Raw genomic sequence first — 21,833 nt, forward strand, 5'->3', positions numbered from 1 at the left:
AAAAAAAAAAAAAAGATGATCCTCTCTGAGTCAATTCCTTCATTTGTAAGATAGGGGTAGTAATGAGTACCCCACCCATTTCACAGGTTTTATTAGATTAAGTATGAGGAGACAGAATCTTGCAAAGCACACAAAAGCCAAGGGTCATTAGAAGTTGAGAGCAGAAACTACAACAAATTCCTATGTGTATCCTGTATGGAGCTGTCTATGGAAGGAGGGAGGGAGCAAGGTAGGCAAGAAAATACCATAGCCTGGGGGCCACAGGCAGCTGTTAGTCAAAGAATACTGCCTGCCAGATTTCAAGAACAGCCTGCTCCAGAGAAATAGGAGGGACAGTTAAAATCAACCAGGTCATCCCTCTTGTTTAACAGATGGGAGGCTTCGCCCTGAGACAGGCCCAGTAACCTACCAAAGATCTCTAGTGGCGTGACAGAGGGACCAGGGATATGTCCAATAACTGGAATGTCTGTATAATCACAGTGTACACAGTATTTCTACCCACATTATCTTACTTATCTTCACAAATAGCCTTTGAGCTGAGTGGGAAAGTATTATTAAAATTTCGGCCGGGCGCGGTGGCTCAAGCCTGTAATCCCAGCACTTTGGGAGGCCGAGACGGGCGGATCACGAGGTCAGGAGATCGAGACCATCCTGGCGAACACGGTGAAACCCCGTCTTTACTAAAAAATACAAAAAAACTAGCCGGGCGAGGTGGCGGGGCGCCTGTAGTCCCAGCTACTCGGGAGGCTGAGGCGGAAGAATGGCGTAAACCCGGGAGGCGCAGCTTGCAGTGAGCTGAGATCCGGCCACTGCACTCCAGCCTGGGTGACACAGCCAGACTCCATCTGAAAAAAAAAAAAAAAAAAATTCCTGTTTTTCAACCTGAGGTTAAATGACTTGTCCAGGGAAGGATTCAAATCCAGACAGTCATACCCCCAGCCCACTGCTCTTTCTCTATACCACAACTTCATGCCTGCGCTGGGTTTTAGCACAATCATTTCAGCTTTCATCATATTTCAGATTCCAAATTCTGTTTCATTACAAGTTCTTTTTCCTCTTATTTCACACTGCCTTCAGCAATATTTCACATTCAACCTTACCTGGTAGGATCCTACCGATCTCTTGTCTTAAAAGTTCAGTGCCCACATTTGGCACCAGAAACTCTTTTCTAAACCTGAATTATGAAAACTGGGCCTTCCCATATAAATCATCTTTACAAAGTCTGTCCTCACAAGTGTATCATTTGAGATGTGCATGATTATTACAGCAAACACATTGGACTAATTGAGGCAATATTTAACATGCAAGTACCAAGAAAGCAGCTTTCACAAATGTGTAGAAAACGAAGGCAAATAGTTCCTGGCTTTATCAATAAAAGCTGATTTGCATTCATGGGAGGACCTCCAAGTGCAGTCAGCAACAGAAAATGATCCCGATAATTCCAGTAGCCCACATCCAAAGGTTCTGAACCTGAATGTGTGTCTTTATTGAGGGAGGTCCAGGGAAGACCTAGGGGAAGAAAGTGCTGAGATAAAACTGGGAACTGTCTCAATGTCCTCTTTCCCTTAGTCTGTGGGGCCTGACGTTCCATCACGAACCTTATTTCAGGAGTAAGCAATGAATGTTTTGCTCCTCTTTTCAACTCAGGGAAGAGGATTAATATTGCTCAGTCTCCTTGGCTTGCAGAGGTTTCTCGTGGGGATCATCAGGGGTGTGCTGACGCCTCCAGGCAGCACAGTAACAGGCTTAGGGGCCGGGCTGCGCAGGGGCGCTCCCATCTAACCTGCCTCTCCCTGCACTTTCTTATAAACAAGCCTTCAGTGGCGTGGCAGTCATTTCTGCTGAAAAATACTGGCATTCGTTCCTCTTATGCCCTCTCCTTCCTCACTATCCCCAGAACCAGAACATAACTTCCCACCCACCCCACTCCCGTCAGAAGCAGCTAACGGATGGTAACAGCTCAGCAGCCCTCGGTTTGGAGCTCAACGGACATGGCAACCACCTGGTGAAGGCACCAGCCTCGGCCCCCCGACCCCCCCCCAGCGGCGCGCCCCAGGGATGCCCCCGGCTGGGCACCGCAGGCAGGACCCAGAGCAGCGAGGCCCAGACGCCGGGCAAGCCCCCAGGGAGCGCGCTGCCCCGGGTGAGGCCGGGAGTCAGACTAAGCCCAGAGACCATCCCCACCCGCCATTAATAAAACGCAGGAAAAATTAAAGCTTTGTTTACCGACATGAGTGATCACTGTGGCCAGTCGCCGGGTGAGCTCCTGGGGGGGCATCTCTTCTTTTAAGCAAGACAGCATTTCACTGAAAAACCACTCCGTATAAATAAAGCCAAACAAAACTGTTTCTACCGCTGCTGTGGATGATTTTTTAAAGGCATCTTCTCCCGAGGATGCTCTGCCCTCGCCCTCTTCCTGGCTCTCCAGTCAAGGATCGAGAGTCCCTCGCAGCCGCTGCCAGCTCTCCCTCGCCACGCCTCGCGGGGGCTCCTGTGACAGACCAAGTCTGGCGCTTTCCCAGCGTCGCAGCTGGACCGAGAGGGGAGCGGCCGCTCTGCAAAAGGAAGCAAGTTGCCAGTCTCGCCAGAACCGCGTCCCGGCTCCTCCGGCTGGGCGAGGGCAAGGGCTTCCAGAATCGCGGTCCCGGCCGCCGGGTTTCCGGCGCCGCCTCCAGGGACTGTGAGGTGAGGGATGCTTCGCCGGGTGCAGGGGAGGCGGCAGGTGGCTGCGGCTCCTCTGCGCCGCCCGCCCCACGCCCCACTCCCCACTCCCCACTCCCCGGAGCCCACTTCTTCCCGCCCGCAGGCGGAGCCCGGGGCTCTCGGGGAGGCGCGCACGCGCCCAAGCGCCGCTTGTTTGGGGGTCGGGAACACTGCGCCCCTTTCCCTGCTGGGAGCCCGCGCTCCAGCCCCTGGAGTGGGGGCGACTCACGGTCCCTACTCGGAACCGTGGGGCAGGGAGACAGCGACTGAGGCGCTCCAGCCGCAACGGGGTCGGGATCACCAGACGCGCGCCGGCTTGGTCTCCGCCCCTCCTTCTTCCCGGCGCGGTGTCTGCGGAGGAGCAGCGGAGAGAAGGGGGCTGACCCGAAGAGATGCCGCCATCCGGCAGGACCCGGAGCGGGAGGCTGGGTGAGGCGCCGCTGCTTGCCCCACCTTCTGACCCGGGGGGCGGCTGGCGTGTGTTTTCCCCCCTTGAGGTTGTTCCACGCAGTTCTTGGCCTCCGCTGGCCACACCTGCACTGGAAGCCCAGCGCCTGGGCTGCGCTCCAACATGACTGGGCACGCATGGGCGCGCTCACCCCCTGTGTGGGCTTTTTCCTTGGTGCAGCTGCGCCCTTGCCACTGCTCCGTCTGTCACCAGTCAGGCGCGCCAGTGCTACGTTCTGGAGAGGCTGTGGCACATCTTCCATGCCGGTCCTCCTCCCCATCAGCCCATTATCCCGTGGTTTCCCTAGTTGGGCCCAGACACTTTCTGACTGGCAGCAAAAGACTAACCCCAGTTCAGCAGAGCGCCATGGGAAACACCTGAGCAAATGCGAATTCGGTCAGGTTGTCCCCCAATCCTTTCTACAGCGGGATTCCCTGAATACTCAGCCGGTGGCGTGGCGGGACCACCCATGAGGATGTTCTCAGCCATCTCTTTCCTCTTCGATATGTAAAAAGCCAAGCCGCAAACACCCTGGATCCAAATTCTAGGAGTAGTCCCCCATCCCAGGGGGCGGAGGGTATTTTTAATGCTCTCTCTAGCAATTGTGGGCTGTAGTTGAGAAGCGAAGTTAGTTCACCTGTGTCATGAGATTTGGAGAGAGGAGGTTCTTCCCGCTGTGAAGTTTGGCACTTTGCACGCTGCCTGCAAAACAGAGCAAGGATTTTCTTTTTCTTTTTTTTTTCTTTTTTCTTTTTTTTTTTTTTTTTTTTCGTTTTTAGAGATGGAGTTTCACCATGTTGCCCAGGCTGGTCTCAAACTCCTGGGCTCGAGTGATCATGCCCGGCCACAGAGCAACCATTTTCACAACCACCTTTTGCAAGAGATTAAAAAAAGGGTTAAAAGTCCGGGCATAGTGGCCCACGCCTGTAATCCCAGCACTTTGGGAGGCCGAGGTGAGCAGATCACAAGGTCAGGCGTTCAAGACCAGCCTGGCCGACATAGCGAAACCTCGTCTCTACTGAAAATACAAAAATTAGCCGGGTATGGTGTCACGCGCCTGTAATCCCAGCTACTGGGGAGGCTGCGGCAGGAAAATTGCTTGAACCTGGAAAGTGGAGGTTGCAGTGAGCCAAGACCGTGCCATTGCACTCCAGCCTGGGCAACAGAATGAGACTCCATCTAAAAAAAAAAAAGTTAAAGATCCACAGGAGGGAGGCAGCTTTTGAATTATGTTTCCACGGTGGTTTCTGGCTATTCAGGGGTCACAAGTGTTTTCAAGGAACCAAATGAGATGTTTCCTACTGATAGTAGTCAGAACCCTGGTGCCCAGTCAGAGCCAATTGTGAGTTTTGGTCAGCGGAAACCAATGCTTTGTAAAGAACACAATGATGTAGGGTATGTTGGACTGCGAGCGTCAGAGCCACTTTGAAGATCCAATAACCTCAACTTCCCAGCTTAGGCCGGGTCCTTATGGGTGAGAATCATGAAAAGGAAGAAGAGAAGGAATGGAGGAGAGGAAAAGGAGGGAGGAGAAGCTTATGATTAAGAATGAGAAGAAAAAGAAAAGAGATAGAAAGGAAATAAATCACACTCAGAGTGCTGCCCACATCTTTGGTACTTTCACAGTCCTCAAAGGTTTCCATGGAGATAAATGAGCTCCAGTTATGGTGAGATGTAGCAGGCAGCGCCTATTCTCAGAAACTAATTTTGCTCTTGTCTCTGACACTTGCTCTCTCAGGGCCTTCACTGCTTCCCCTGGGCAGTAAGGAAGTGGCTCTGTGATCTCCAAGTTCCCTTTTCCAGCTCTGAAATCCTATAACTGGAATTAAGAAGAAATGATCGGCCGGCTGCGTTGTCTCACACCTGTAATCCCAGCACTTTGGGAGGCTGAGGTGGGTGGATTACCTGAGATTAGGAGTTCGAAACCAGCCTGGCCAACATGGTGAAACCCCATCTCTACTAAAAATAACAAAAATCAACCGGGTGCATTGGTGGGCACCTGTAATCCCAGCTACTTGGGAGGCTGAGGCAGGAGAATCGCTTGAACCTGGGAGGCGGAGGTTGCAGTGAACTGAGATAGTGCCACTGCACTACAGCCCAGGTGACAGTGTGAGATTCCATCTCAAAGAAAAGAAGAGGAAGAGGAAGAAGGAAGAAGAAGAAGAAGAAGAAGAAGAAGAAGGAAGAAAGAAGAAAGAAGAAAGAAGAAAGAAGAAGAAATAATGACCATATAGTGTTCAATATCTCATACCTCCTTGTTCTTCCAAGAAAATGGTCATTGTCTCCATTGTTCTCATGAACATTGACATCCTTTCTGTCTTCTTTCTTCCCACCCTCCCACCTTCCCTGCCTGTTTTTCTCCTTCCTAATTATGATCTCTTATATTATGCCTCCTTGTGTTCATTAATGAGGACAAAGCCCTCATGAACTAATCACCTCTTGAAGGTCTTCTTTCTCAGTGCTGTTGCATTGAGGATCGAGTTTCCAATGCATGAACTTTGGAGAACACATTGAAACCACAGCACAAAGAGGCATCTCATCACCCATGTGATGCCTTCCACCATGTTATGATGCCGCATGAAGGCTTTCACCAGATACAGCCCCTCGATCTTAGACTTCCCAGCCTCCAAAACCATAAGCCAAAGCAATTTCTGTTCATTTTAAATTGCCCAGTCCTTGGTTTTCTGTTACGGCAGCACAAAACAGACTAAGACATCTTGGCTGGCAAAATCAGAGAAACAAGCTAGAAAAGCCTGCTTCCTTCTCCAGTGAACCAATTAACAATCACTCACATCTACTGAACATCTGCTATGGTTGTGATAGGCAGTGTCAGGTACAACTACCACCACCATATAGCAAGTGACTGTTCTGTGTCTAGTATGATGTTAGACATTTTGCAAACACCTTTGAGGCCTCGCAACAGCACTCTAAAGGCTTTAGCCTCATTTTGCAGATGCCATTGTAAAGGACCAAACTGTGTAGTCAAAACCTAGACCATTCTCTCCCTTCAGTAAAGACCTGCTCAAGCTGGTCAGACACGGTGGCCCACACCTGTAATCCCAGCACTTTGGGAGGCTGAGGTGGGAGGATCACCTGAGGTCAGGAGTTCGAGACCAGCCTGACCAACATGGAGAAACCCTGTCTCTACTAAAAATACAAAATTACCTGACTGTGGTGGCGCATGCCTGTAATTCTAGCTACTCAGAAGGCTGAGGCAGGACAATCACTTGGACCCAGGAAGCAGAGGTTGCGGTGAGCTGAGATGACGCCACTGCACTCCAGCCTGGGCAACAAGAGTGAAACTCCATCTCAAAAAATAATAATAATAATTGCTCAAGCTCCAAGTCCCTGTAGATTGCACCTCCCTATGGGTGAACTGTCAGTGCAACTTCTGGCAAAGGAAAGACAGACAAAGGACCTACCTTGGAGAGCAGTGGCTGGCACTACAGCCTCCTCAGCTCCTGGTGCTACAGGTGAGGGTGGACATTCCTGGGGTACCAAGGAGGCCACCAGTTTCATCTACATCTGTGGTTCCCAAACTTTAGCAGCATCACCTGGGAATAGAAGTAATTTTTATAGGGCCCTACCTCCAGGATTCTGGTTTAGTAGTCTGGATTGGTACCCAAGAATCTGCATTTCTAACAAGTCCCCAGGAAAACTGACGGTACTAGTCCTGGGATTACCCTTTGAGCACCACTGGCCTGGATGAGAGCTCTTTAAAATTCTTAGATTGCACATCTTAGTATGATTGTGCCATTAGAAAGAGATTTGGTCTTTGCCCCAAGGTCCTGGCATAGAGCTCCTAAGCCTCTTGGAATTTCATGAATAGTAGTGTGATAGGAGTGTCTTTTGTTCTAATGAAGAGACTCTTAGCAGACCCCTAGATAGCTTCAGAACACAGCCTGTTCACCAGAAAGACCAAGCCTTGGTTAGAAGGTTGAAACTCTCAGCCTTATCCCTCAACCTCTAGGAAGGGGGATAATGCTGCAGATTGAGTTAATGACCAACCAATGATTTAATCAATCGTGCTTACAGAGCAGAGCCGCCATAAAAATCCCCAAATGAAGCCGGGCATGGTGGCTCACGCCTATAAATCACAGCAATTTGGAAAGCCAAGGAAGGCAGATTGCTTGAGCTCAGGAATTCGAGACCAGCCTGGGCAACATGATGAAACCCAATCTTTACAAAAAACTCAAAAAATTAGCCAGGCATGGTGGCACATGCCTGTGGTTCCAACTACTTGGAGGGCTGAGGAGGGAGGATCCCTTGAGCCCAGGAGGCTGAGGCTGCAGTGATCCAAGATCACATCACTGCCCTACAGCCTGTGTGACAAAATGAGACTGTCTCCAAAAAAAAAAAAAAATCCCTAAATGATTGTGTCAGAGCTTCTGGATTGGTGGACACATCAAGTGCTGGGAGGATGGTACACCTGGAGAGGGCATGGAAGCTTTGCAGACTACCACCTCCCATACTTTGCCCTATGCACCTCTTCCGCTTGGCTTTTCCTGAGTTGTATCCCTTACAGTAAACTGGTAACAATAAGTAAAGCACTTCCCTGAGTTCTGTGAGTCATTCTAGCAAATTATCAAACCTCAGGAGGAAGTCAGGGAAACTCTCAATTTATAGCCAACCAGAAGTATGGAAGGCTGGGGATTTGTAATTGGTGTCTGAATTGAGGGGCAGTCTTATGGGACTGTGCTCTTAACCTGTGGTGTCTATTCTAACGCCAGATAGTTAAAATCAGATTTGAATTGAATTGCTGGACACCCAGTTTGTGCCAGAGAATGAAAAGTGGCATTGGAAAAGATCCCACTTACTCCACAGCTGATTGAATAGACGAACCTAAGAAGTGACATGACACCGGGCACAGTGGCTCACACCTGTAATCACAGCATTTTGGGAGGCCGAGTTGGGTGGATCACCTGAGATCAGGAGTTCAAGACCAGCCTGACCAACATGGAGAAACCCTGACTCTACTAAAAATACAAAATTAGCCAGGCATGGTGGCGCATGCCTGTAATCCCAGCTACTTGGGAGGTTGAGGCAGGAGAATCGCTTGAACCTGGGAGGCAGAGGTTGCGATGAGCCGAGATAGCACCTTTGCACTCTAGCCTGGACAACAAGAGCAAAACTCCGTCTTGAAAAAAAGAAAAAAGAAGAAGAAGTGACATGTTACTTGAGCTCACACCATCCTAACAGTCATTCCACTGCCATCTTTTTGTTTTCTGAAATCAACCTGCCACCCTAGCATAGGGGTGTATGTGTGCATGCATGTGCATACATGGGGGGGTGGGGCAGCACATCTACCTCTACCTCTACGCTGCCACTGTCTCTTCCCATGTGTTTCCCTGTGTGGTTTTGTCTCATCCCACAAGTGACTGAATTACAACACACATTTTGTGTGTGTAAATGCTGAGGACATTTTGCCCCTAAATTCTTAGGAGTCTTATTTGCCAGTAGAAGTATCCTCCTCAGTGCCATCTGAGGGATTAACCCTGCATTCCCAGAGGAAACTGTGATGGCATCCCCTGGGTCAGTTGCCTTTGCAAAACAACGCTGATTCTCTTCAGGATCCACCCATACCCACCCTTCTTTGCTTCTAGACCTATAACTAGACTCAAGTCCCAGCAGGCCCCCTGTAACTCACCCAGCAGGCGAGTTACAAAGTATGCCCCATGCACGGGTATATTACAAAAGAATTACTTGAGTTTTCTAATTTATACAGACAGAAATCTGGGGAACATATGTGGAAATGAATATTAAGGGCATGAGATATTGACATAAAGAACATAAAGCTGGATCAGGCTGAATTTATTGATATGGACCCACAAAGCAGAGATTCTGCCTTTAACAATGCAGCTTAGAGTTAGAAGGGATTCTAACAGTCTATTTGGTTAGTTGACTGATGCATGGACAGAAAGGTGGCTCATGCATTCAACATATGTTTATATGTTGAAATCCTAATTCCAAAATGAGTTATGAATCCCTGACCTGCCTTGGTTTCATGTAGAGGAAGGGATTCAAAGGCTTAGGGAAATTGGATTGTTAGAGCAGATTCGTCATTTAAGACCTACTCACCCACCTTGGCAGGGTACATACCCTTTTCATCACAACCGTGAGAAATGTCTGAGGGGAGCCCTGGCATTCTTAGAACTCTGTGATCTTTCTTTGCTGTGGGCCAGGCCTTACAATGGTAACTACAGTCACTGAATTGGGAAACTTCAATGTAATAGGAGTAATTGGATCTCAGGGTGGCAGGGACTAAGTGGCAGCACTCAATCATCAAAGGTGAGGTGAATGTGATTACCACAAGGGACAGCAAAGTCAAAGCAGGAACTGAAATAGTCTGACTCTTGCAGACCTCAGCATTTGCTGGTTGATCATGATCTTTCCAAAAGTGGAATAGACAGGAGGCCTACTAAATTCTTATTTGATTTGTATCGGCAGAAAGGTTTCTAGGTCAAGTGAACAAAAGTCTAACTTGAATCATAAAATGGAGAGTCACAACCCCTCATTCAATTCCAGGATTTGAGCCAGTTTACAGTCCCAGAACCCCTTGAATTAAGATAAAATTGAGTGCCCTTTTGGAAAGAACCCCATATCAACCAAAATTTTTTGTACTGTTAATCTTTCTCCCAGCCTTCCCCAAAGGATGTGTGGCATTTTACTCAGGTAGCTGTACATTAGGGAACAGGAAATAATGAGACTTTGGGGGATTATAGGACTCTGAACTGACACTAATCCCAGGACACCAAAAACATCATTGTGGCCCACTAGTCAGAATAGGGGCTAATGGAGATCGGGTGATCACTGAAGTTTGCTATAGTCTGAATGTTTGTGTCATATGTTGAAATCATAACCCCCAAAGTGATAGTATTAGGAGGTGGAGGCTTTGGGGTATGATTAGTTCATAATGGTAGAACCCTCATGAATGGGATTAGTGCCTTTATAAAAGAGGCCTGAGGGGAGCATGGTTTCCCCCTCTGCCACATGAGGACACAGCGAGAAGTTGGCATTTTGCAACCTGGAAGAGGGCCTTTGCCAAAACCTGGCCGTGCTGGCACCCTGATCTTGTACTTCCCAGCCTCCAGAAGTGTAAGAATAAATTTCTGTTGTTTATAAGCCACCAAGTCTAAGGTATCTTGTTACAGCAGCCCAAATAGACTAAGAGTTTTAACTCAAGTATGTCCTACAGCAGGCCCAATGGGGCCTCTGACCCCATCCTGTGGTTACTTTCCCAGTTCCAGAATGTATAATTGGAATAGATACACTCAGCAGCTGGCAGAATCCTCATATATGTTTCCTAACCTGTGAAGTGAAGGCCGTTATGGTGGAAAGGTCAAGTGGAAGCCACTGGAATTGCTTCTACTTAGGGAAATAGAAGTAATATTGCATCCCTGGAGGAATGCAGTAATATTGCATCCAAAAGTAATATTGCATCCCTGGAGGAATGCAGTATTCCTGCAGAGCTTGGAGCCACCATTAAGAACTTGAAAGATGCAGGGGTGGTGTTTCCCACCATATGCCCCATCAACTTGCCTATCTGGTCTGTGCAGAAGACAGATGGATCTTAGAGAATGATAGTGGATTATCAGAAGCTTAACCAGATTATGATTCCAATTGCAGCTGCTGCCAAGACCAGCTCGGCTGGGGAGACCCTAACCCAGTGGCACTAGAGGAATTAAAGACACAGACACAGAAATATAGAGATGTGAAGTGGGAAATCAGGAGTCTCACAGCCTTCAGAGCTGACAGCCCCAAAGAGAGATTTACCCACATAATTATTAACAGCAAACCAGTCATTAGCATTGTTTCTATAGATATTCAATTAACTAAAAGATTCCCTTATGGGAAACGAAGGGATGGGCCAAATTAGAGGAATAGATTGGGCTAGTTAACTGCAGCAGGAACACGTCCTTAAGGCAGACATCGCTCATGCTATTGTTTGTGGCTTAAGAATGCCTTTAAGCAGTTTTCTGCCCTGGGTGGGCCAGGTATTCCTTGCCCTCATTCCCATAAACCCACAACCTTCCAGTGCAGGCGTTAGGGCCATTATGAGCATATTACAGTGCTGCAGAGATTTTGTTTATGGCCAGTCTTGGGGCCAGTTTATGACCGGATTTGGGGACTTGCTCCCAACATGTCCCCCTTCTCTGATTTGCAAAGAGATAAAAGCAAGGGCAGCTTTGTCATGGTGAGCTACTTCTCATAGGAGTTGGGATCCGCATCTGCAGACTATACAAAGACAAACAACATAGATTAAAAGCACAGTCATCATTGAAATCACAGAGTTTCCAAGTGTTTTTATTCATTTTAATGGGTTACTAGCTGCTAATTTGTCTGCAGTTCCTTTAAGCACTACTGTTCCTGGTATTAAGGTCAGGTGTGCCTGGGATGCTTTAAATATTTGTTCTTTTAATTTTGCTACATCCAAAAACAAGTTTGTAGAGTGTCCTTCTAGATGCTTTTTTATTCTTTCCCAAATTTTGATCTTATTAAGAGCATTTAATAGTTTCTACAAATCCTTACATTAAGCTCCTAGAGCAGGCCATATCATTTGAGGTCGAAGTGCCACTATACTGCCATGGTTCCAGATAATAGGAACTTTTGCCATACTTCTTAATATATCTACCATCTGACCATTTTGTTCAGATCAGCTGAGCATAGTATGACCATGGCACACAGACTGAGAGGTGCAATTCAAGCTAAACATCCCCTTAAGGGACCAATTAATAATGATTCCATAGGAATCATGGAATCATTGTGCAGCACCTCTGCCTGTTCTGCAAAGCAATCTTTCAAACAAGTACGTTCATTTTTTCTGACTGGGTCCAATCCTGTTTACAAATAGGTTTTTGAGGGCAGTATGCCTCAATTATAGGAGCAGATTTATTATGGTAAATACCAAGATCAGAAAGCATGTGTAACTGTGTCACAGAGTGATTGCATCCAGGCATTATTACCAGTGCTTATTGAAGGAATACTCACGGCAGTGGTGATAACCATTATCATAGCTACCATTAAATTATTCATTGTGACTGGTTATCCCACTTTCCTCAGGTTTTCTTCAGCCATCTGTGACAGCTTCTTGATCTGTCCCCAGGTGGGTGGCTGTGTTCTATGGGTGTTGCACGTGACAGTTGGGGTCCTCCTCAGCATCAGTCTCGACATGGCTGCAACCGGGGAGTCCTCAGGATCCTCCCGGAGTCTCTTCCTTCGCATCTGGCTCATGATAAGGTTTCAGGTGCCTTGATGGTATCCAAATTGGCTGTTGATTTTGGCCTGGAGAAATAAAAGCATAACCTCTACACCAAGTTATTATTTTACCTATTTCCCAACTTTTTATTATTGGATTTCTCCACCAAATCAGTTTCTCTGTTTCTGTCTTTGCAGCTGGTTTCTGTAGATGCTATTCAGCTGCTGATAACATCTGACCTTTGGACAGGCTCAAAAAATTTAAAGTTAATAATGCTAGGTTCAGTTGCATCTGTGGGGTTCCACATTCTCTGTCTCCCTTCTGCTTTTGCAACTGCTGTTTTAGGGAGAGATTCATTCTTTCCACTATGGCTTGTCCTTGAGAATTGTATGGGATACCAGTAATGTGTTTAATATTCCACATAGAGAAAAAGGCAGCTAGAGCTTGGCTAGTATAGCCTGGGGCATTATCTGTTTTAATAGAAGCTGGAATGCCCATCACCGCAAAACACTGCAAAAGGTGACATTTAACACAGGCAGAAGCCTCTCCTGTTTGGCATGTAGCCCAGACAAAGTGAGAAAAGGTATCCACACATACATGTACATAAGCTAGTCTCCCAAACGAGGGAACATATGTGACTCCATTTGCCAAATAGAGTTAGGTTCCAGTCCTCGAGGATTAACTCCTCCTGTGAAAGATGAGGAATGTACCATTTGGCAAGTTGGGCATCGCTGGATAATAGCTTTAGCTTCTTTCCAGGTAATGTTGTATCTGCAATTGAGACCAGAGGCATTAACATGGGTTAAATTGTGAAAGTGTCTAGCATTAGATATTGCAGTAGCAACTAGGCGATCAGCCATTTGATTCCCTTCAGTCAAAGGTCCTGGAAAAGACTTTTGGTTTTTGGTTGTATAACTGAATTGAGCTCTAATGATGTAAAAAGGATGCATTCTACTGCTGTTTGCAATTGGGTAAATAAAGTCATCAGTTGTTTATCTGTATGAAATAATAACTGAGCATTTTCAATTAACTGTGTGGAATGAACCACGTATGAAGAATCAGAAATCACATTAATAGGCATATCAAAAGCAGTCAATACCTCAATTACAAGTTCTGCTTTTTGAGCTGAAGTATAGGACGTCTGGAAAACTTTACTTTTTGAGCCAAAATAAGAAGCTTTACCATTATTAGACCCATCTGTAAAAACATTCTCAGCACCTTCAATTGGTTTAAATTTAGTTATTTTAGGGAGAATCCAATTAATTAATTTCAAAAACTGAAACAGCTTCATTTTAGGAAAATGATTATCGAGAATACCCATAAAGTCAGCTAAATGGGTTTGCCAAGTAAGACTATTTATAAAAGCTTGCTGTATTTGTGCCTTCTTGAAAGGGACAATAATTTTTCCAGGACCATATCCATGTAATTTAACAATCCAAGTTCTCTTAATCCCTATCATAGTAGCGATTTGATCTAAATAAGGAGTTCGAGTCCATGAATTAGTATGTGGAAGAAAAAGCCTCTCTACTAAGTCCTGTTCTTAGACAATAACACCAGTAGGTGAATGCTGAGTTGAAAAAATTAGTAAATCTACAGTCTTCTTTGCATCTATTCTATTTATCTGAGCTTTGTGGACTTGCTTTTCAATCAGCTCTGACTCGACCTCAGCTTCCTTTGTTAATTGCTGAGGGCTAGTGAGACTAGGATTTCCTTTAAGGATAGAAAACAGATTACTCATGGCATAGGTAGGAATACCTAGAGCAGGTTGTATCCAATTAATATCCCCTAGTAATTTTTGGAAGTCATTTGATGTTTTCAGTTGATCCCTACATATGGTTACTTTGTGTGGCACAATGGTAGTGTCATTTACCAAGGTCCCCAAGTAGAAGTAAGGAGTAGTAGTCTGAATTTTGTCAGGAGCTATAATTAAATCAGCGTGAGAAATCGAATTTTGCAAGTGATCATAACATTGGAGTAATATTTCTTGAATGGGGGCAGCACAAAGTATATCATCCATATAGTGAATAATGTAACACTGTGAAAATTTTTTACGAGTAGGTTCAATTGCTTGCCCCACATACATCTGGCAAAATGTGGGACTGTTTAACATGCCCTGTGGCAACACTTTCCATTGATAACGCTTAGCAGGCTGCAGGTTGTTTACTGCAGGAGTCGTAAATGCAAACCATTCACAGTCTCACTCAGCTAAAGGGATAGTAAAGAAACAGTCTTTTAAATCTATGACTATTAAAGGCCAATTTTTTGGAATTATAGCAGGAGAAGACAATCCTGACTGTAATGTCCCCATTGGTTGTATAACTGAATTGATGGCTCTTAAGTCAGTTAACATTCTCCATTTACCTGATTTTTTCTTAATTACAAAAACTGGAGAATTCCAAGTGGAAAATGTTGGAGCTATGTGCCCATTTTCTAATTGTTCAGTAACTAATTTCTCTAAAGCCTCCAGTTTTTCTTTACTCAGTGGCCACTGTTCTATCCAAATTGGCCATTTTAAAGGTATGGGTTCTGGAGGCTTAATAATGGCCGCCATCAAAAATTATTTCCTAATCTTTGGGGGGAACTTTGTTTCTCCGCTTGAAGTGGTTCTTTCAAAGCTTGCAAATTTTGTTCTAGTCCCATACCAGGGACATACCCCATATCATGCATTGTATGTTGACTTTGAGGGCTATATAATTGTTCTGGAATTAGAACTTGTGCTCCCCATTGTTGTAATAAATCTCTTCCCCATAAATTTAGAGCTACAGAAGTTACAATTGGTTGAATAATCCCAGGTTGTCCATCGGGCCCCTCACAATGCAAAATATAACTACTTTGATATACTTCAGTGGCTTTACTAACTCCAGCTATGTTAAATTGAGCTGGTTGAATTGTCCATGTGGACAGCCAGTGCTGTAGAGAAATGATTGAAATGTCTGCTCCTGTATCTACCAAGTCTTTAAATTTCTTTCCTTGAATAGTTATTTCACAGGTAGGACATTTATCAGTAATTTGATTTACCCAATAAGCTGCTTTGCCTTATTTATTTGTGCTTCCAAATCCTCCTGTTCATTTAATTTCACTTTTTCCCATTCCTACATATGGCACAATCAGGAGCTGTGCTATGCACTCTCCTGGCTCTGCTTTCCAGGGAATGGAAGTAGATATAACAATTTGAATTTCCCCATTGTAATCTGAATCAGTGACTCCTGTGTGTATTTGTACCCCTTTTAAACTCAAACTAGACCTTCCTAAAAGTAATCCTATTGTCCCTGCTGGCAAGGGTCCACAGACTCCTGTTGGGACCTTTTGGGGGAGTTCCCCAAGCAGAAGGTTCACAGCTTTTGTGCAGCATAAATCTACTGTGGCACTACCAGCTGTGGTGGGAGATAGACATCGTACAGGGGTGAGGGAATGGCCTGAGCTGGAAATGCCCTGGTTTAGAACAGGGCCCAGGATGGGCCCCTCATGGCGTTTCCCTAAATTGGGTTCCCATCTTTATCAAACTTAGATGACACTGACTAGCCCAGTGTTTTCCTTTTTCACATTTTGGACAAATTTCAGGATCAGCAGTTTTCTTTTTTCCCCTATCTGGTGGCCAGACTTGCTGATTTTTTTGACATTCTTTTTGAGTATGACCATGCTTCCCACAGTTAAAACAAGCTCCAGGAAATGGAGTATTTCCTTGATCTACTCTCAGTCCTGCCATTGCCTGTACCAACAAGGTAGCTTTATGCAGATTACCTCCGATACATCACAGGCCTTGAAATAATCGATTAAATGTGCTTTCCCTCTAATAGGTTGCAGAGCAGCCTGGCAATCAGGATTAGCATGGTCAAAAGCTAATAACAACAGCACTATATCCTGAGGAGCTGAATCTGCAATCATCTTTTTAAGAGACTCCTGTAACCGAGCTATAAAATCAAAGTATGGTTCCCTTGGTCCCTGTTTTATAGCACTAAAGGAAGGGTATTGTTCCCCACCTGAAGTGATATTTTTTCCCAAGCTCTAATGCACACTCCTCTAACCTGTTCTATGGCATCATCCTGCATGACCAGTTGTGCATCTGAATCAGCCCAGCCACCAACCCCCAAAAGTTGGTCTGCAGTTATATTAATTTGAGGTTGGGCCTGGGCATTGCAAGCAGCCTGAATGGAAGCTTCATCTGCCCACCAAGTTTTAAATTGTAAGAACTGAGCAGGAGTTAGACAAGCTCGAATAAGAGCATCCCAGTCAGTAGGAATCATCCAACTGGAAACAGTAACATTCTTTAACAGTCCCATTACAAAAGAAGAACCTGGTCCATACACATTTATAGCTTGTTTTAATTCTTGGAGTAATTTAAAAGGAAACGGCTCAAATGTAGCTGTAATATTTCCCTGTTGATCTGCGGGGTGTATTATAACAGGGAACTGCCTAGCCTCTAAATCACCCTCTTGTCTAGCTTGCTGAATTCCTGCCTGAATAGAACTAAGAGCAGTTGCTCGAGCACTGCTCGAACAGTCAACGGGGCAACTACTTTTCCCCCAGTGTCCTCCAGAAAAGAAAGATATGGGGGATCATTTTCTTCAAAATAATAATGAGGGGCTGCAGAAGGGTAGCGATGAACCTCTTCTTCCTTTGTTGCTCTGGCTTTAGCTGGTAAATAAACATGCTCTGTAACCTCTTCTGTTACTTTGCTATACTCTTGTTCCTCCTCATTATCAGTGTGAAAACGTTCCAAGGTGAAATGAACTGTTATGCCCAGACTGTTTGTTCCCCAAAGAAGACCACCAGAGTCCAGAGTCAAAGCCAAGCGGCAAGGATCTTTACTACAAGTTCGAACTTGGTCCCTCCATTCCACAGCATACAAGAGGGCCCCGAACGATGCGAGTGCTTGCTTTTTATAGCCCGATGTAAACAGGATATGTAAAGTTACAGGGGAACAAGGTAATTCTCTCGGTTACAGCACATTTCGCATTTTTTATTGGTTCCTGCTGTGTTCTTATCGGGGATTTCCTAGGTGGTGTTTTTCTGAAGTTTGAGAGAAATATGGAGGAATGTGTGCTGGGCTCAGGAACTTGGGAGATATATGGGGGATGTGCCTCATTCCTTTCATTCCCCCCTTCTTTTCAGGTAACTCTAGAGCCAATCTTGGGTCTTATAAATCTGACTCTGTATCAGCGTTTACAGGTTGCTATTGGGCTCTGAGGACCATGAGCTGAACGGTGTCAAACCTTTCTCTGACAAACTGCAAAATTCTGTTAACAACACAAGGTCCTACGGTTAGCAGAAATAGTAGACTTAGCAGGGGTCCAAGGAAGGGGGCTAACAGAGAAAACATAGAGGAATTCCACCGTTGGTCTGCAGCTGAAGCAAACTGCCGTGTTTTTACTTCAGTGCTTAACTTGCATATCTGTTGGACCCGGTCTTCTACAAGCCCTGATTCATTTATGTAGAAACAACAGTCCTCTTTCAGAAACATACATGTACCACCTTTTTTAGCAGTGAGTAGGTCAGTAGGTCTAGGGCCCTCCGGTTCTGCAAGGTTACCTGGGCTAGGGACGTGAGCTGCCGCTGAAGGGAGGCAAGGGACTCAGCTGACTCCTTCATAGCAACGGCAAATTGTTGGTACAACTTGTTGCTTTCTATGAGGGTGTGACCTAGGGCTCCCCCCCTGCCATCCCGGCCACAATGAGGGATGCAGTGAGGGAGATTCCTGCAATGCAGGGGAGAAATATGGCTCGTGCAGGTCTCGGTCTAGGGACTGGGTGAATAGCAGTACTAGTCCAGTTACCGGTGTACCCTAGGAACTCACCAGCAGTTAGTAGAGTCGACCGGGGAACTAATAGGACAGGAAGACACAGTAGGTTGGTAACAGAGGGACTAGATAGGTCCTTAGATAATGTCCTATTACACCAGAAGAGTATGCCCAGCGGAGCCCTTAGGGTGATATTAGGGGGCACTGCAGTGATGCTGCAGAGGCCGGAATTGGTTCCTGAGAAACAGTAGGGAAACTTCTCCTGACTGGGGTTTAGGTATAGGGGCCACAGTCCACGTGGCCGGTGCTTTAGCCGCTGCCGTGATTGGTCCCAGAAGGTCGGAGGTTGGGTCCACTGGCTTGACGTGGGTGTAGTGGATCCACGACGCAATGCCTTCTACCTTTAGGGCGGTGGGTGTGGTCAGGAGTACCTGGAGTGGTCCCTTCCACCTGGGTTCTAGGGTCTCTTGTCGGTGTCACTTAACCAGGACCCAGTCTCCCAGCTGGTACGGATGGGGTGTTGGTGGGGGACCAGTCTCATATAGTTCCTTCAGCTTGGGCCAGATTTCTTGATGAATTTTCTGCAAGGCTTGTAGGGAAAATAAGAATTCAGAGACATTTTCTGTTTCAGACTCAAGCAGATCATCTTTTAAGCTGGGAACCAGGGGTGGAGGTCTGCCATACATGATTTCGTAAGGGGGTAAGGCCCAGTCTGTAAGGGGTATTACGGGCCCAGAACAGAGCGTAGGGGAGAAGGACCACCCAATTAGCGCCAGTCTCCATAGTCAATTTAGTTAAGGTCTCTTTTAAGGTCCGATTCATCCTTTCTACCTGTCCTGAACTCTGGGGCCTGTAAGCGCAATGTAGTTTCCAATTTGCCCCAAGGATGGAAGCCAAATCCTGACTTACCTTAGCGACGAAGGCCGGCCCATTATCTGACCCTATCTCGACGGGGAAGCCATACCTGGGAAGGATATCTTCCAGAATTTTCTTTGCTACGACCTGAGCAGTTTCTCTTTTGGTTGGGAATGCTTCAGTCCACCCTGAAAAAGTATCTACAAAGACAAGTAAGTACCGATACCCGTACTTTCCTGGCTTTATTTCAGTAAAATCTACTTCCCAGTAGATACTGGGCCTGGTTCCCCTAAGCCTTGTTCCCACTGCAGCCTGGGACTGGGGGTAGGCGTTGTTAAGCTGGCAGACTTTGCAACTTGTCACGATGCTGCTGGCCGTCTCGGCTGTGTGTCTGAATTTGAGCTTAGAGCGTCTGATCAGGTCTATCATCCGCCGAGCACCCAGGTGGGTGGTTCGGTGGATGTGTTCTAACACTTGTTGTCCTAATTTTTCTGGTAGGATGGTTTGGTCATTAGTATCAGTCCACCACCCATTCTGGATCTGTTTCAGGAGAAGCTTGTCAATCCACTGGAGATCTTGTTCTGAATAATCAGGGAAATATGGCAAGTCCCGGGGGCCCGGGTCAGGGAGCTGGAGTGCAAGGAGCTGGCTGGGAGCCTTTGCCACATTTCTTGCAGTTTGGTCTGCCAGAAAGTTGCCTTGAGCAGTTGGAGTGGTTGGTTTCTGATGCCCTGGGCAATGCACAATGGCTAACTTTTCTGGCTTCCATAGCGCTGTTAACAGGGCTAGGATCTCTTGCTTGTTTTTTTTATCTCTTTTCCTTCAGCCGTTAGTAACCTTTGCTCCCTGTAAATGGCCCCCTGTATGTGTGCCGTAGCAAAAGCATATCGGCTGTCTGTATATACTGTCAGCTTTTTCCCTGCCCCTAAGGTAAGAGCTTGGGTGAGCGCTATCAGTTCGGCCTTCTGGGCCGATGTCCCCGGGGGCAGGGGTTCCGCCCAGATTACCTCAGTCTCTGAAGTCACTGCCGCTCCAGCATACCTCTGGCCTTGATGCATGAAGCTGCTCCTATCAGTGAACCAGACGAGGTCAGCGTTAGGGAGGGGGCGGTCCTGCAGGTCCTCTCGAACTCCGTGCACCTGAGCTAGTATCTTGGTGCAATCATGGAGTGGGGTGTCCAGGTCCGGGTTGGGCAGCAGCGAGGCAGGGTTTAAGGTCGTTGGGGGCAGGAAAGTTATCCTGAGAGGATTTAGTAGTAGTCTTTGGTAGTGGGTGAGCCGGGCGTTACTTATCCATCGATTAGGTGGCTGTTTGAGTACACCCTCGATGGCATATGGGGTAACGACCTGCAACTCTTGACCCATGACAAGTTTATCAGCATCTTGTACCATCAGAGCCGTGGCCGCAATCATTCGGAGACAAGGGGGCCACCCGGCAGCCACTGGGTCTAACTTCTTTGACAGGTAGGCAACCGGCCTCCGCCAGGGGCCTAAGTTCTGAGTTATTACTGCCTTGGCGACACCCTTACTCTCGTCCACGTATAAGTGGAAGGGCTTGGTGACATCAGGTAGTTCCAGTGCAGGCGCAGAGAGTAGGGCGGTTTTGATCTGTTGGAAAGCCGACTCGGCTTTGTCTGTCCAATTAAATGGCTGCTGCCCCCATGTTGCCTGATACAAGGGTTTAGCCAGTTCTGCGAACCCAGGTATCCATAGTCTACAAAATCTTGCCGACCCCAGGAATTCCCTCACTTGTCGGGTGGATTGTGGCCTGGGGATCTGCAGAACAGTCTGCTTCCGGGCGTCTGTTAACCAGCGCTGCCCTCCTTTTAGCAGGTACCCCAGATATGTTGCTTCTGGCTTACAGATTTGAGCTTTTCTTTGCCGAGGCTCGGTAGCCTAGATTTTCCAGAGCTTGTAAGAGACTCTTGGTCTCTTGAATACAAGCTTCTTGGGTCTCAGCAGCAATCAGGAGGTCATCAACATACGAAAGACATTACAACAGCTGCCTGACTTCCTGGAGCCTCTGGGTCTATGGGGGTGTACTGTCTAAAAGCTTCCATTAATCTTTCTAAGTAGGTAGCTGGGCTCTCTGTCTTTCCCTGCAGAACAGAGTATACTTTAGCCAAATTAGTGGGCTTGAGAGCAGCTGCCCAGAGACCCGCCATTAGAGTCTGGCGATAAAGGTGTAGCCGTCCCCTACCTTCTGCCGTGTTGTAGTCCCACGCCGGCCTGGTCAGAGGAAAGGTCACGTTTATGAGGTCGGGGTTGGCAGTCGGTTGACCGTCGTCCCCCGGGACCAGCTTTCTAGCTTCTACCTGTATTCTCTCTCGCTCCTCCATTGTGAACAAGATTCGGAGGAGCTGCTGACAATCATCCCAGGTGGGCTGGTGGGTGAACATAACACTATCCAGTAAAGCCAGTAAATCTTTGGGGTTGTCTGAAAACCGAGCACTCTGGGTCTTCCAGTTATACAGATCATTGGTAGAGAATGGCCAGTACTAGAGCCTGGGGATTCCCGTGTCATCTGGGGGTCCTATTTCCCAAAGGGGTAAAGCCACCGTGGAGTCAGGCGGCTGGGGGGGCTAGCCCGCAAAGTGCGCCTTCGCGTCCGCCCCCCCAGCCCTTCAAAGTTACTTTTCCTTTCAGCGGGCCCATGTGTGCTGGCCGCCTCCCGTCCGCCTGCTCCCTCCCGCAGCTTAGCCCCGGGGGCTGGGGCCTGGGGCCCGGAGGGGTACGGAGGGGGTTCTGTGAACAGTGGGTCCCCGCTATCAGGTAGAACAGGATGGGGGGGGCAGTTGGTTGCTTGGATTTTAGTGGTCGAGCAACCAGTGCCTTACAGGGTTCAGGGGCTAATTGGAAAGGGGACAGCCAAGGAGGCGGGTTCTCAACAAGTTC

General features: G+C 47.0%; 1 protein-coding gene across 5 annotated transcripts in view; it reads right to left on the reverse strand.

Moving 5' to 3' along the window:
* Positions 1-2,685, reverse strand: part of LOC105480110 (MCF.2 cell line derived transforming sequence-like 2) — a 261,761-nt gene extending 259,076 nt beyond the window's left edge. For 3 of the 5 annotated variants that reach the window (XR_011619936.1, XR_011619935.1, XM_011738574.3), the window contains exons 1-2: positions 2,227-2,682; positions 1,312-1,509 (exon numbers count right to left, since the gene is read on the reverse strand). Coding sequence is in view for 3 of the 5 variants with exons in the window: in XM_011738574.3 (XP_011736876.2) it covers positions 1,312-1,509; positions 2,227-2,302 (274 nt within the window). In the remaining 2 variants the exon portion in view is untranslated. Of the gene's footprint in view, positions 1-1,311; positions 1,510-2,226 lie in introns of all 5 variants that reach the window. The other 2 variants (XM_011738576.3, XM_011738578.3) reach the window with 2 other exon arrangements.
* Between the last annotated feature and the right edge of the window lie 19,148 nt (positions 2,686-21,833).

Source organism: Macaca nemestrina, chromosome 2 (assembly GCF_043159975.1).
Source record: "Macaca nemestrina isolate mMacNem1 chromosome 2, mMacNem.hap1, whole genome shotgun sequence".
Lineage (NCBI taxonomy): Eukaryota > Metazoa > Chordata > Mammalia > Primates > Cercopithecidae > Macaca > Macaca nemestrina.